This window comes from Echiichthys vipera (genome assembly GCF_963691815.1).
Source record: "Echiichthys vipera genome assembly, chromosome: X".
Classification (NCBI taxonomy): Eukaryota; Metazoa; Chordata; class Actinopteri; order Perciformes; family Trachinidae; genus Echiichthys; species Echiichthys vipera.
In genome coordinates, this window is record NC_139825.1 from 41,630,764 (window position 1) to 41,646,449 (window position 15,686).

General features: G+C 40.6%; 1 protein-coding gene across 1 annotated transcript in view; it reads right to left on the reverse strand.

The window, feature by feature from the left end:
- Positions 1 to 1,744: 1,744 nt before the first annotated feature.
- The window catches only part of cntn3b (contactin 3b), a gene marked incomplete at its 5' end in the record, with an annotated part of 46,480 nt that continues 32,538 nt past the window's right edge, over positions 1,745 to 15,686 (reverse strand). Inside the window, 12 exons of the mRNA XM_083938467.1 lie at positions 1,745 to 1,874; positions 2,402 to 2,567; positions 2,667 to 2,779; positions 3,947 to 4,133; positions 5,360 to 5,469; positions 5,851 to 6,085; positions 6,479 to 6,549; positions 8,331 to 8,480; positions 8,618 to 8,776; positions 9,641 to 9,758; positions 12,571 to 12,746; positions 14,408 to 14,535. Of these exons, the coding sequence (XP_083794593.1) occupies positions 1,783 to 1,874; positions 2,402 to 2,567; positions 2,667 to 2,779; positions 3,947 to 4,133; positions 5,360 to 5,469; positions 5,851 to 6,085; positions 6,479 to 6,549; positions 8,331 to 8,480; positions 8,618 to 8,776; positions 9,641 to 9,758; positions 12,571 to 12,746; positions 14,408 to 14,535 (1,705 nt within the window). The 3' untranslated portion in view covers positions 1,745 to 1,782. The remainder of the gene's footprint in view (positions 1,875 to 2,401; positions 2,568 to 2,666; positions 2,780 to 3,946; positions 4,134 to 5,359; positions 5,470 to 5,850; positions 6,086 to 6,478; positions 6,550 to 8,330; positions 8,481 to 8,617; positions 8,777 to 9,640; positions 9,759 to 12,570; positions 12,747 to 14,407; positions 14,536 to 15,686) is intronic.

Below are 15,686 nucleotides of genomic sequence, written 5' to 3' on the forward strand. Positions count from 1 at the left end.
AAGAGCACAGAACTTTATGAAACTAGACAAGGAGCAGATAGGACAGCCTGATTATGTCGGCTGTTTGGACTTTTTACGAGGCCTCTGGGGTCTGCACACCTGTTCAAATTACTAAGTGAGGACATCCAGTCACCTTGCATCAATTCTTTGTGCTTTAATTCGACTTTGGGGAAGTGACGGGGAAGTGAGTGCAAAATACAGACGACGACAGCCTCTGAGCTAATGACCGTACAGAGCCCCAGGTTCAGCAAAGGCACAGCAATATGTAGCAGTTCAGTTGACTGTATCCTTCCACATCCACATGAACATTGTCAGGACCCCAGTAAGCAAATCTCGGCTCTTTCTTGGGTGGCTTTTGACAGATAATAAAAGGGTGTGAAAAGTAGCTCCCTCAGCAGAGTAGCAATATTCTTTTGTTACTGTACAGTCTGGTATGTGTCCAATAGACTGTGATGGTGCGGGGGTAAAATGACAGCCATGTCTTTTGCTTCATTTCCAGTCAGGGCATTTTCACTGCGGTATTGGCATCAATTATTATGATGCCTTAATAGCCCATAAATTATGCATCTGATGGAGTCATACATTTATCATACCACAGACCATGAATACTGGGACCAATATTTCCGCCATATATCTCAATTTATTGCGGCTTTCCTAAAGCTTCCAACCTTTTTTATCTAAGGTAGGTAGGTACTTGACTCAATGAAAATTTTATCAACATACACATCCCTCTACATTCTGCATGGCCTGTCCTTCCTTACTAACTTCTTCAGAAATGAAAAGCAAACAGTCTTTTCCCTAAGCCATTTGAAAAGGAAAGGAAGAGAAACAAATCTGAATGAGCTCTAGTGAAGGCACTGTTATACTGTAGTCCATTGTTCACTGGGCCACCTGGTCATCTGGGGTGTAGATGGTATATGTCCCATGATATGATATATGTATCCAGACCACAGGTCATCTAAATGTAGAGGAGGAACAGTACCATGGGATCTGCTTGACATAGTGACACCACACTTCTCTATCTTCTGCAATCCTACCATTTTAGCTAGACTGAGAATGCAGAGGGTGATATGCATTTTATATTTAGAGGAGCAAGAGATGGCAAAATACCAAAATCTATCAGATTACTGTAGAGAGGGACTAATATTATTTCTGTATGCAGAGATTAGTGGGTTTGAGGCACACTTGATCCCTTTGCTATGCATCTTTCATCTTACAAAGCCTGGTGACTTTTTTTTAGCTTGCAATTGATGGGTTTTTTTTTTGGCAAAAGCTACAAAAAATTTGATAAGGATATGAACTGATCTTCTGTCAATGGTCTAAGATTCATTTTGAGACAATAAACTATGGATGAAACCAATTAATATAAATCACCTGTTGAGGAGTTTATCTTGAGAAGATATATTCTTGTGACTAATTTAATTTGCAAAAAAGGGGGGTTGGCAGCCTGTCACCTACTTTGGTATGGACCATATGTGTTAAATGGGTTTTAAGGCATTAGTATCTCCAAAGATACAAAGAAGTCTGGTAGACATCATAACTTCTAAAAAATAAAATAAGAACATGGTGGCACTTATGACGCTGAAAGAAAGATATCTTGCAAGGAAATTATCACATCTCTGTATGATGGCCATTGAAAATAAAGTAGTGTGGTCCCACCCAGTCCATTCCAGTCTTTCCTAGTCCTGCCACTGAAGTAGGCCTTGTGCCAGTCCAGTGGACAGGATGACTGAAGGGATGAAGGGGGTGGGGGCGGGATGCTCTGTAGGCTCAGATTAGACATCACCAGACAGAGCAGAGCAGTGCGATGATGAGGACTGTGGAGAGGTACAATGGGCTGAGGCGGATCACTCCTGAGCCCCGCGCTCCCATGCCTGTAACCAAAACCAGAAGAGCAGCTTGTGAAGAACCAGAAAATACCTCTCAGATCAAACAAACAATACCTGCACTCTGCTATGCTATCCCCTAAATGTGATCATAAATCAAAAGCCAACTGTGAATATTTTTTCCATATCTACATTATTACTAGCTTTCAACAGGAGAGGCTATTTAAGTATCTTGGAAAGATAAAGTTTGTGTCACATCAAAGAGGAGAGCGGCAAACTGAGCCGCCTCAGAATTTTGCACAGCAGCAGGATGGGAGCACGGAACTGCTTTATATGCAGCAGTGCTGTGCAGCCAGTCAACAAGGAATAATAACCCAATGGCAGAGATGGATGACTCCACGCATGCATTTCTAAAAAGGTCGCTTTTCTTGCACTCAAAATAAGTCTATTACACATGGTTGGAAGGGGATGCAATGAAGCCAAATTAAATGTTCTCTCTGAATTATTGAATCCTCAGTTTTATCCGTGGTCAAAAAGGAAATGATGTTAAGAAGAAAAGGCATCAGTAAACTCACTTAATTTATGGATGTGGATGGGTTCACTGCCCACACCTTCTCCACCGTCACTCATGGCCTTGATCTGAATGAGATAGTTGTCATTAGCGGAGAGCCTGAGCTCCACACTGGTTTTGTTGGTCGAGATAGTCTTGATGTCATTGTAGCGATGTCTTTTCAGCAGCACCTGAGGCAGGAGAGGGCGACGCAGAAAAATGAGCAAATGCAAAAACTGTCATGCCTGATTGTGAAGATAAATCAGACTTTGCAGTGAATTGGAACCTACCAAATATCCAGTGACCTTTGACTCTGTCTCCATAGCGACTACGGGATCCCAGTGCATTGTGAGTGTGGAGCCAATCATTGTCCATTGTATGTTGAGTGGAGCCCGATCTGGAGCTAAAAAAGGGGAAAAAATTCAGCCTGAATAATAAATTGAAGCTGCAGCAGAACACCCTCATTAATTACGACTGGGGATTCTGCAGTCACCCTAAGATCTCAGCAAACTGCAACAAGCTTGCAGTGTGCTTCGTTACTATTATTATTTCGGATCCTGTTTTTTTTTTTCAAATTTGTGAAGACACCGATGTGTTTTGTCTTGAGTTTTCTTGCATTGCAGTGTAGGCATCGCCAGACTAATTTGCAAATACATATTAGTCTGAAACCTCTTATTTTAGATTTTCAAGGGCTGTTGTCAATGCCGCAGACCAAAATGCCTCAAGGCATAATAAGATAGACCTACAACCAATCACAGCAACAAAACTGCTTAGTGCTGAGAGACACATGCACGTTTGAGCAGTGCTCAGTCCATTGTCAAGCAGGAAAATAATAGTGGGCGGGTCACAACAAAACATTAAATGCGCAAAATAGGCCATACAGTAACAGAATCTTTATTCATATTTGCTCAGCGCTGCCTAGTTTGACAGTCTGATCTCAGTGTCATGAGCCCTGTAAGCTGTGCTAGACGGAAAATTCATTAAGTACATTCAAGCATGAGGCTCAACTGTAAGTCATTGTCTTAAACCTGTCCCACATAAGATAAACAGTTGTGATTGGCCTGTCATATCTCAAGTTGCTTGAAATCTCTCTGAATGGGAAAGGGGCTAGATGTATCCATCAGAGCAATTGAAACAGATTTGTTTGGTTCCTACAGAATTTGGGGAAGTATGAGTTAGGGCCACTATAGCATTCTCACTATTTTTTATCCTATTTACTTTACTGATGTCATGAAACACTAGCATGCTGTGATGATTTTTCAATCATGTTGCAGAATGTCGGAGTAATAAGCTAGCTTGCGCAGCAGTTGTCTTGATAAGCTTCAACATCACTTGTCCATTTTAAATACCTAAACTGTCACTGCAGCTATGTTCCACTCAACCCATTTATTGCTGCTTTTTGTCTTTTTTTCCCCAAGATAAATGGAAAGTGTGCTGTCACATTGAATTTTGTGAATACAACCAACAAAGCTGAAGGAATGCTACGCCTGTCATGTTGAGGACAGTACGACGTCATCCAAGAGGCGCTGAGATGGTTTATGAACAAGGACCCCTTAGGGGATTGACTCACGTGGTTTCTTTGTGGTGGTGTTGATGGGCGCCGACTGTGGCCCGGGGCCAGCCGTATTGAATGCTGCCACACATAGGTAGTAGACTGTGTTCGCTTCCAGTCCTGTGATGTTAACCAGCATGTAGTTTCCAGATATGCGCACTTTGCCAATAGTGTCAGGCTTAGTGTCGTCTTCCCAGTACATGACCTGCAAAAAAAACAATGTCACAATCGTGGGAACCAACTGCCAGATTTCGGTGGTGCATTTCACTGCATTACTGCATTACTATTCCATCATGAAAGTTGAAATGCTGTGTGTATTACAGAAGGAAAAGGAAGAAGCAATTATGAGTAATACATTTTTCACTGGTGGAGTCTCAATTACTGATGCACATTCTCTCAACCAGCCAGGCCATATACACAGGCCACCAGTGGGTCACATGATAACTGCAGGAAGAAAAATTCTGATTATTGTCTGTTACGTCCATAAAAACAGCCTTAGCTTTTACTTTTGTCTGATGAAACTGGAGATTAAGAGTGAAGAGGTTATGGAGAAATATTTCAAAATGCTTTATATGTAAATCACCACTTTCTATGCAAAAGCAGGATTCTGTGCTATGTTGAACAAGATGCAGAGTTTGCTTTCCTTCAGAGTAATAGCCTCCAATTAAAGGTGAATGTGACACTTTTGGTCATCTTTAATATTCTTGTGACATCAAAGTTAAGTTAATAAATGATGAAGTGAATGTGAATACTGCCCTCTGGGATACTCCTGCTATTCAATCCCGTTACATTGTTTTTTAATTTGTCAATTAAATGTGTGTATGATAAGCACCAGGATGCAGTTAACAGTAATGCAATTTATTGAGCAGTAATAATTATGATTACATTAGGCTGAAACTGGATTGCATATGCAATCTCAACAGTGTCTAATTAATGGATGTGCGCCATGTGCAGTCCAAAGCTCCAGATCCATACTGTTGGTGGCCTATTGAGATTCAGCCGCTTAAATCCACTTTAGGAGCGTGTTTGGCGAAATAAGCTCTGTTCTAAAAGGACAATGTGGCCACCGCCATGGCAACTGGAGAGCTCTGTGCTGAAAGCCAGAGGTGACAGATACTGAAAGAGCACCAGGGCTGAAAAAAACAGAAAGCCCTCTTTGCTTTCTTGAAAGGATGAGGGATTTTATTTTCCTCTTGTGGGTTTACTGTTGGTGCAACGAAATATTGGGGTCATTTCATGATATTATTACACTAAAAACAAAATCCTTACAGTGATACAAGAGAAGATATAGTATAATATTACATTAATTTAAAGAATAATGAAAGGGCTATTATGATCGGATAAACACGCCACAGGGAAAAGCTCAACTATCATATTATTTGAAAAAACAAAAAATAGAAAACAATGATTTTGCGATGACTCATAGCATACCTCATATCCAAGTACTCTTTCAGGGATGTCAGGGACAGTTTCCCACATCACTTCAATTTGCACTGCAGACACACTTCGAGTCCTAACCCTCTTAGGAGCCACACTGGGGACTGCGGAAAGTAGAGCGCTGGTGAGAATTTCAGAGACTCGTACAACACATCACACACACAAGTAGCAGTAAGAGGAAAGGTACAGAATAGACCTGTAGTTTCACTGCTCTCTTTTAATGGGATCTATGACTGACAGAAGGGAAGACTGCCCAGCAAATTCAATTAACAGAATACCTACCTGACAGCGCAGTGTGGTAAGTGTCTGCTAGGATTTCCTGTAATCTACCAGCATGATAACTAATATCAAGTTGACATTCCCAGCTTGACAGGGGAGTTAAATAATGGTGGAAAAAAATTATTTCATCATTACTATTCAAGGTCATAGTAGTAAGGAGAGCGATTATAGCTTATTTAAGTATCACTCTCTGGGCCTTTACGCACCTTCCTCTGCAGAGTACACTGTGGCAATAGAGCTAAAGGGCCCTTCCCCTCGGTTGTTGTACGCCCCCACTTTCACATCAAAAGGCGAGAAGGGTGGGATGGTGTCGTTGCGGAAGTCATAACGTGCCACCCCCAATGTGGAGATAACTGCACGCGTCCATGTGACTGTCCCCAAAGGCCTGAAGGCGATAATGTAGCCGAAGCCCTCTCCGTTCTGCAGTTCCTCGGGAACAGGCTGGGAGCGAAACACAAAACTATAGTGATATTAAAATGCATACAGACAAAGAAACAGACAGGCCCGTGTCTGCGCTGTACCTCCACAAGGGCTTGTGTGATTAGACACAGTCCCTTTCTTTTCCGTTACCACCCAGAACACTCCACAATCACCTTTTGCCTTATCTTTTCCTCCTGCATGGCTATGTCATTGTGGCTAAAGTGCGAAACTCTTCAGAACAAGTGTTCTCTGTCCCTGCTTTTGGAGGGAGAAATGGCCTCTCGGAGGCTGAGCCCAGAGGAGAGGTGTCTCGCTCTAATGTGGGCTATAAAATTGCTCCCTTCAATTCTGCACAATTAACCAAAACCATTACTCTGCGATGGAGGGAACAGTAAAATGTGACAGATGACTTACCTCCCATGTTATCACTAATTCCGACTTTGTGCCGCCTCCACCTCCGACATCAGTGGGAGCTGTATCAGGGACTGAGAGGTAAAGCCCAGAGAGGAGCAATTAGAACACAGTTTACAGAGCTCAATCACAAGCCTCAACCATACTTGCAACGTTATGACAAGGGTGGCTGTTGCAGATACTGCCTTCTATTTTACAGCCCACAAATCTCTCACTCTATGCAAACACAAACATTTTAGAGAATGATGAATTACTGATATTGCCCAAATGTCACTGTCTATACACACCAAGCCAAGATCTGTAGTATTTTGCAAATGGCACTCAAACCCCTTCATTCCTATTCCCACTCAGCTGTTTCTGTACTGCAGTGTGATGGCAAAGCTGACAGTGTAGGTGGAGGATTACTCATACATATCCTTATAGTATCCTATAGTAAGTGGATCATCACATTTAATGTGTCATATAAACAAATAAGATAGCAGCATGTATATCTGATATCCATGTTTTGTCACTTATTAGGAATGTTTGGAACAGGGATTCAGGTACGTCTTATGAATTCTAGCCAAACTTTTCTCCTGTTTTCTGGGGAAAATACCTGAATATTATTTAGTTTTAGCCCTAACTGCTAACACTTGTGTTTTTGCTCTCATCGTCCACTTATTTCAGGATTCGTGGTTTGATCCCCGGCTTCTGATATCCACGTCAAAGTAGCCTTGGGTAAGACAGTGAACCACAAGTTGCCCCCAACTTCTCTGCCGCCATTGGTATATGTGTGTGTGTGTGGATGGGAGAATGAGATGCCAATTGTGAAGTGCTTGGTCAGTTAAGGTTGAAAAGTGCTACACAAAGGTATTCCATTTACAATTTACCATTTACCTGACAAATGTGACGCAGAATAAGAGGAATATATTGAAGCTTGAAATGTCAATTAAATATGCAGTGGGGTTAGTGTCTGACTTTAATTTACCCTCAGTGCTTCGCAAATATCTGAGCAGTAAGCAGTTGTATCCAAATTCATCTAGTAAAATCATTTGTTAACATTTTCAGTTGTGATGGCAGCTGCTATTACAGGGTGTACCAGCCATGCAGATGACCTAATGGTAGTATAGGCTTAATAAAGTTGGGGTTGGGAGAAAAAGACACAGCCTTCACAAGAATGGCTCTTTGGTAAAATGATCAAACTCCCTAATGAACAGTACGAGCCTGATGAGTACTGAGCTCCATTGCGGGAGTTAGGACACTCTTATTTGGCACTTGGCATTGTTTTCTCCAACTCAAAGACAGTGTAAAGGAATTGCCTCCATGTAAATAAACGATTAGCAAAAAATAAATGGGATCCACGATCACTATTGATAATTACCATTAGTTATAGGGAAATTTATATTATTATGAATTATTCCGATAATTAAATTATAACTGATAAATTATCGGACGATAATGCAAAAAAAATACTTTTAGGGACTTAAAAAGCTCTTTAATAAAATAGATGGGGAAATGCATCTTTAAAGGTGGTTTGTGATCCGCCAATAAACCCACAGTGAGTATATATTGACATATCTGATTAATTATGTCAAAGCATTTAAATTTGATTCTGAGGCAAATGCTCTATAAAAGCATAATTATATATTAACAATATTGATTTAAGATTGAGTTAGAGCTATGGAATATTAAATCCATTTACTGCATCTCAAATAAGTAAAACAGAATTTCATTCACGGCAAGAAATTCCGAGGAAGATTTTTAAATTCACTGCAAATGCTTCAACACTATATTATCAGTAACAACATCATCAACACTATTATATATTGTCAATGTGAAAGTGTCTATATGCAGTGCAGTGTTTAATTTCACATACTAGCATCCTCTGTCCTGGTTTTGGCTGAGGCTGGACTGGGCTCTCCCAGGCCTACGATATTGCGGGCCACCACCCTGAACTCGTACTCCACCCAGGCGTTCAGACCTACCACTGTAGCTGTCAGCATGTTACCCTTAACCACCTCCGGCACTGCAAAGAGGAAATTAAATTTTTCAGGAGATCAAGCTTTCACAAACTGGACTCAAATTGAATGATAAATAAATAAGAAACTCACATAAGATTGCAGATAAATACTACAAGGGGACATGAGGAGCATTTCATGGTACCTGTGTCAACAGCCTGCCAGCCCACAGTGAAGGGCGTACGGGCCTGGATGATGTAGCCGGTGATGGGGCTGCCATTGTCCCTTCCGGGAGTCCAGGACAGCTGGGCTGTGCTGTCTGTAATCTCCTCCACTGCTACCTTGTCCGGAGGGCCTGGCGGACCTGAATCAATCAGACAATGAGGAGGGTAAACCGGAGGTGATCACCCATTTCAAGAAGCTTCCCCTTATCACTCCACTCATTAAGTCTTCTGCAGCTTGTTACATTTCAAGGCCACCATGCCCCCTTCAATTAAGGGCCACGTCCTTGGTGGGTGCATTCAGGGACTTTTTATCCATTGCATGTGTGATGTGCAGCACTACAGAGTGATTACTGAACATGGAATCACCAGCAGTGGAAAGAGACTGGATGGGATTATTTATGGGAAAAGAAAAGGGGGTGGATGGGAGCAGACACTAGAGATGGGGAAAAAAAGAGAGGACGAAGAGAGAAGCGAGTGTCTGTGACCATTACACACTCTGGCTTTACCATGTCGCTGTTGTTTGCTCAATGGCTCAATTATTTAAATGCTTTCCATGATATTTTGCCGATGTGTAAATGAGCCAATTACAGTCATTTTCTGTGATAAACATTGCTTTCCCAAAGCACCTGGGACTGCTATTACAGTTTGTTAAGGGCATGAATACCAATGTAAATCAACAGAGATAGGCCTGCACAGTGAGCCAGATACACCACACACATATCAACAAACCTACATTTGTCATACATTTTATCAACACATATACATACGTTAACGGCAGCTGTTATAATTCAGACTGAGGCAGCATCCATCCGTTTGCTGTCCTGTATATGTACAGGAAATCTCAGGGACTTTTATCATACTTTTATCATCGTTCTTCTCTGTCAAACTTTTCTTTGGATACTTGTGCAGATGCTTTTACGCCACATGATTTTACAGTAAATACATTAGGGTATCCATGCACTAGCATAAGAAAACAGGCTCTTGAAATCAATTGGTTTTCTTACCTTTGACAACCAAGATGGCAGAGGTGGACAGGCTCTCCACATCAGTGTCAATAATGCAGACATATTTCCCTCCGTGGTTCAGTTGAATGTTACGAATCATCAGATCCCCTGATATACTCTAGAAGGGAATATGATTGTTGAGAAAAATAAGGCTAAGTAAGAAATGCAGTGTTGTTTCATCACTCAGCTCATGCCTCCAGGATGTTTGAAACATTTGTAATGCTTTGCACACATAGTCTTCAGGACACTGATTTTTGCATCTATTCTATTCAAACACCAACAACAGACATAGCAGATGTACAAATAATGCCTTTGCCTGCCCCCCCTACAAACAGCTACCAGCTATACACAGGGCACACACAACTAATATTGTATAGTTAATTGGCAAGACAATCCCAATTATTCTGTAATTACAAAAGCTCAAGCAAGATATGAGTATAACTCCAAGTGCAAGGAGTAAATATTATTTTACATGACCTGGATGCATGTGGTTGTCAATGAAACATCACCACGCATATTGTTATCTTTCTCATCTGTAGAAGGCCAGTTGTAATATTTGTGGCTGCATGAAGTGATAACAATAACAATAACACTTTTTCAAGGACTAGGCTAATATTTTCTGTATGTCATTCCTACTGAAGATGCAAATGTACAATTTTAAAAACAAATAACAAACACTGTACATAGTAAAACATTTAAAAAAAAGGCTGAATAATGTCCCAGAACAGCTGGGCAGTGTAGTTTGAAGCAAACAATAAAACAGGAATAAATGGTTAATTTGTTGGGGACTATTTTCAGCTGTGAGTTAATACACATTTGGTGCTCTCATGTATATTCTGGTATCTACAGCAGCAGGAAAGTGCATGGGGGATTGAAAATGAAGAGACAGGTAATCAAGTGTGGACAACAATGGAGCTCAAAGGCACAGAGCTATAAGCTTTAGCAGGCTTTGGATGCAAAACAATAGTTACTACGGCATCTCTACATTGTGTAATTTTGGATTGCCCAAGGCAAAAGTTGACAATTTTGAGAGAAATGTAGAACAATCTTTGGTTCTCAATTCAAATTGCAGGACCTAAATCCCACTCTGAGACATGTCCACTAATTTTCAGGTTTGGCTACGAATCACAGCTTGCAGAAAATTCACCACCACGAGGCAACCAGCCAGGCACGGAAAGCCGAATGGAGTAAAAATAAATATGGTGTGTGTGAGTTCCCCAGACTGCTCTCATGGGTGCATAGCCTCTTCTTCCTTGCTGCTCCCTCTTCCTCTTCTTACTAGCAGAGCTAGTGCTTGTGCAACAAGAAAATTACATTGTTTGCAGTTATATTAATGTTTACAATGTCGGGTACAGCTCCTTTAAAGGGGGGTGTGGTAGGGTCAAATAATTGCTGGTCTTCTGATGTTCTTTGTTGATAATGACAAAAATAAATCACCAGCACTATCCCTTAAAATGACTTAATGTATGCCATGGTTAAAAGTAATTTATAATATAATTTTATCTGGCCATAATTATTTTCTTTCTCATTTTAATTGTACATAAAAATCCACTGTCTGAAAGTCACCTTTTGAAGTGGTCTGTCACAAAGCATGTCAGCTTCCGAAAAGTAGTGTGTTGCTTTGGAAACGAGTCAACTGGGGGCTAGCCAGGTAAAACTTGCTGAAGTCATACAGATTTCATCACCCCCAGCGGCTAGTGGTCATAGATCCCCTCTGCAACGAGGCAGGAACAACTGTGGATTCCCACCTCCCTGAAGCACCTGACAAAGTACAGCCAAGCCGAATAGCACTTGTATGCGGCCACAGGCTATAGAGACTACCTCGCCTGTTCTCTTTTCTCTTTTCCTTCTTCTCGTCTCCTCTTCTTTTACCTGAAAATTTTTACGCTGCCATGTCTGATTCTAATGTCAGCCGCCACCTGGCCAACCTGGGAGCTTGTGCTCGAGAGCAAGGCGTCCTGCCTTGGCAGGAAAGAAGTGATGAGGCAGATTTGCTTTAATTATGTTAATTAATTCATCAGAAGCTGTTGAGCAGGGGGCTGGTAATCTCTCTGGACAGGGATTCTCTGAAAACTATATCTCATTATATTCTTATGCATAGTTCAATGTCATTAGTAATTTCCATTTGCATTTGTGAGGATGTGAATTGGCATGTCCACAACACTAATGACATTTAGATATCAACCTCTAACATGTGAATGACAATAACCAGACTGCTGACCTTGGATGATAAATTGCACTATAAGAAACAAACCGCCTGCGTAAAGTAATTTCTTACTGACAAGCTCTGAAAAACTGCCTTTCCCCTTCATCAAAAAGAAAAATTATTTAAAAAAGGGTCGTCACTTAATATTATATCAGGGAATAAGGATATCAAATAGACATTTGCCCATGTCATGCAGGCCCTTAGTGAATGCCAGCTAGTTCATTACTTAATTATTTTGGGGCTCAGGATTCATAAAAAGGTATGCAAATTAAATTATGGCAAAAGGAGATGATAAGAAAATGTTCTTCCTTGAGGTAAACTAGAACTAGACATTGAAAAGTATAAAGTCTTTATTAATGCAGACTCTCTTTTGGACTGAAATGGCATTTCCTCAAAATGTCTTTAAAAGTGCCAATTGAAAAGGTAAGGATCCTGATTACTGGCCTGATAGTGCCATTATTTAAGGCTTTAACAGCATATGAATGACACAATGTAACTGACCCTTAACAGGGTTTTCTATCTTTTTAATATTCCATCCACTACTGACCAATGTGAAACTTTCAAATGGACAAGACTTGGCATACATTTCTCTGCTTGGGAATTATTGGTGTCTAAGAAGACCTCAGCAGGGCAGTGGAGCATACCCTTTCACATCATACAGTATGTCCCAATTAATCTGAGAATAGCCAGAATATAGCTCAGTTTAATGCTTGAAATGACTCACCCCGCCCACTCTTTCGAAATGATTGCTGTCTCGCTGGAAGTCGATGAGCTGCCCGTTGAATGCCCATGAGAAAGAAACATCCAGAGCTGGATCGCAGGCAATCTGGCAGGGTAACACAATGCTCTCGCCAACAATAATTTCCATGTTAGTAGGCCTCATGGTGATCCTGGTGGGCTCTGGCCAGAAAACAGACAACAGACGACAGCGTACGCATGTTGATATTGCTGCCAGAGGAAGCTTTAGCACCACCGTGACCCCTGCAACTGCCATTTCACTCACTTCATGGCTTGATCAAGACACCATCATAAAATTACCCACAGATGTGTGCTTTTCTTGATTTTAATAAGCACTTAAATTCCAAGTCTATCCATTAGCAACATTTAATGCCAACTCAGGTTTTGCACAAGAAAATGTTTGAAGCAGGATTACAGAGATGGGAGCACATTCCCACTGGTGGCTGTGGTGGATTGGAGGCCTCAGAGTATGTTGAGGAAAGGTCACAGTAATTAAATTCCATGACATTAAATGGTTCAGCTGTCAGTGTATGAGAATAATAGAAGCTAATGAGAAAAATAGGTCAGGTGGCTACACACACAACAAATTAAACTGGAGGACTACGTGTGCTGTACATGGTATGTCACTGCATTCATAAATAATGACCTTTAACAAAATCAAGGATAATGTTTTGTTGCTTATTTAACTGTTGTTTTGCATAATGTATACCAGAGATATTAATTTGATAATAACCTTGGTTATAACGTAAATCATTGACCTTTCTTTTGGAAGTACTGAAGGAAATTGACTATTTGCTGAACCCCTCCGTCGCTAAGAAATGTCCAATCGTAGCTTTGCAACTGTGCAACTTTCTAGTATTATTTGCACACTGATTAGCTTGATATCATACCAAAGGCAAGGAAAGGTTTGGCAAATACACTTATTTCTTTCCTTCTTAGATGAGAGGACTCTCATGACTGCGGCCAAATATTAAAGCAATGCTAGGAGCTGGCTACCTTATCCTAGCACAAAGACACAGGGGAAAGAATAAGCTTGGTAACAGTAACAAAAGAACAGCCTATTACAGGGATCATGTGTTGGACTATATCTTGGTTGGGACCCATTTCCAGGCAACCAGCAGAGACGCCAGGAAGTTAATGAGCAGTCATAGAAATAGTCTGGCACGGAGCGCCGGGTAGCTCAGTACTTAGAGCAGCGAACCATATACAGTACACAGGCTAAAAGTCTTAGCTGCAGCGGCCCAGGTTTGACTCCAACATGTGGCCTTTTTCTGCATGTTGCCCTCCCCCCCCCCTTTCTCTCCCATTTCCTGTCAAACTCTAGCTGTCCTATATAAATAAAGGCATGAAAAGACAGAAAAAATAAGTCATAAGAAGTCAATTAGAAAATTACCCTACTTATAATTTATTACCTTAGTATACATTTTCCTAATGAGTTTATGGTCTCAATCGCTAGTTTCAACTCTTCTCTTATAGAGCATGCTGTGCATTTTGTCAATTTTGCTGGGTATGCACAAGGGCAGGATTACACGCCAACCTGTCAAGCCTAGCGGTACATGGCTTGGCTGGCAATGTTTCTGTTTTAGAACTTTGAAACTCTTACAGTGTGTTGTCATTTCATTAGATTTTATTGTATCGTTTTAGACTTAAACTGTTTTGATCAGCATGCTGTACTTGTTTTCTTCAAAAAACTACTGACATTAAATTTAAAAAGTTTAAAAAGTGGCAAATCAGCCAGTGTTATCAGTGTAAGTATGCTTGAATGGAGAAAGGTAACATAATCATAGCATGAAAACATTAAGAATATGTAGAGCAGGACTCACCGGTGATGAGCAGCCTCCCAGTTGAGCTTGCTGTCCCAAACTGATTCTTGGCGATGCATGTGTAGCTGGCTGCATCCCGTCTGGTTACATTGGCGATCTTTAATGTCCCATTGGGAAGCAAAGTAATTCTACAGAAGGCAGAAGAGATTTTTTTACTGTATTGACTAAGGCGGAGAGCGTACAGTTGAAAGTGTTCAGTGAAATGCTGAGCTTTGTATTGCATCTGTCTGCATTACTTTGTGCTGATATTCATCATCTTCAAATGTTTATTTTCGTCTTCATGTAGTATGTCTACTGTGCATCTTTAGAGAACTAAGTTCTTGTCAAAACAGATAAGCCTGTGAAGCACTTTGACCCTAATGGTACTTTAAAGCTCCTCACTAAAGCCCAGAAAATTGAAAGTCTTTAGCAGCAGGCATGTTGACCCATCACCCAGAGGCAGTGATAGGCTAAACTCTGGGATACATTTCTAAATTAAAAAATATTTCACAAACAGCAACACTGAATAACTTACTGAATAAATAAAATGTGCTTTACAGGCTTTATGCTGCTAAGGTCAGAGAGGAAACTATCACGCTGGCAATCCAGTATATCTCTGTATAATATGGTAGAATACAGTGCTTTATAGGGACATGTATCACCCCACAAAATAATGAACTGCAATGTTTATAGTAATAGCAATGTAATACTTTGTTTGAATAGCCGCCTTCTGAAAACAGCATCAGATTCTGGCGTAATAAATGGCTGGCACACCTAAAGGGAGAACATGTAACTTTCGGTAAGCAGCGACTACTGCGGCAACAAATGATTATTATGTGATAATGCTAAATTCTAATTCCTACTGTAATAGCTCAAATGGAGAAGAGTCATTGATCAGTAATGTCAGTTAAACAGCAACATCTACATCATCTCTTTCATTTGTAAGAGGAATAATGTTTTATCTTTTTTTTAATTACTACACCAACCTCATGTGGTATCTATTTTTTATTTTATCGCCCAGGCTTTGGACTAAGATATCTGCCCTGAGATTCTTCCACCATCCACAGTGCAATGAAGGTAAATATAATTTAAAAAATACAACAGCACAGTGTTTTTCAGATACATGGATAAATCACAGACCTCACTGTGAACAGTTGTTATTGGAGCTACTTTCTACATAAGAAATTGTGCTGATTTGAACTCTGGACAGTGTGTTATGTAGATTGTCCAGATTCACAGAGACATATATTCAGAGACGGTTAAAACCTGGGTAAATAAAGCTATAACTATCTGCATGGCT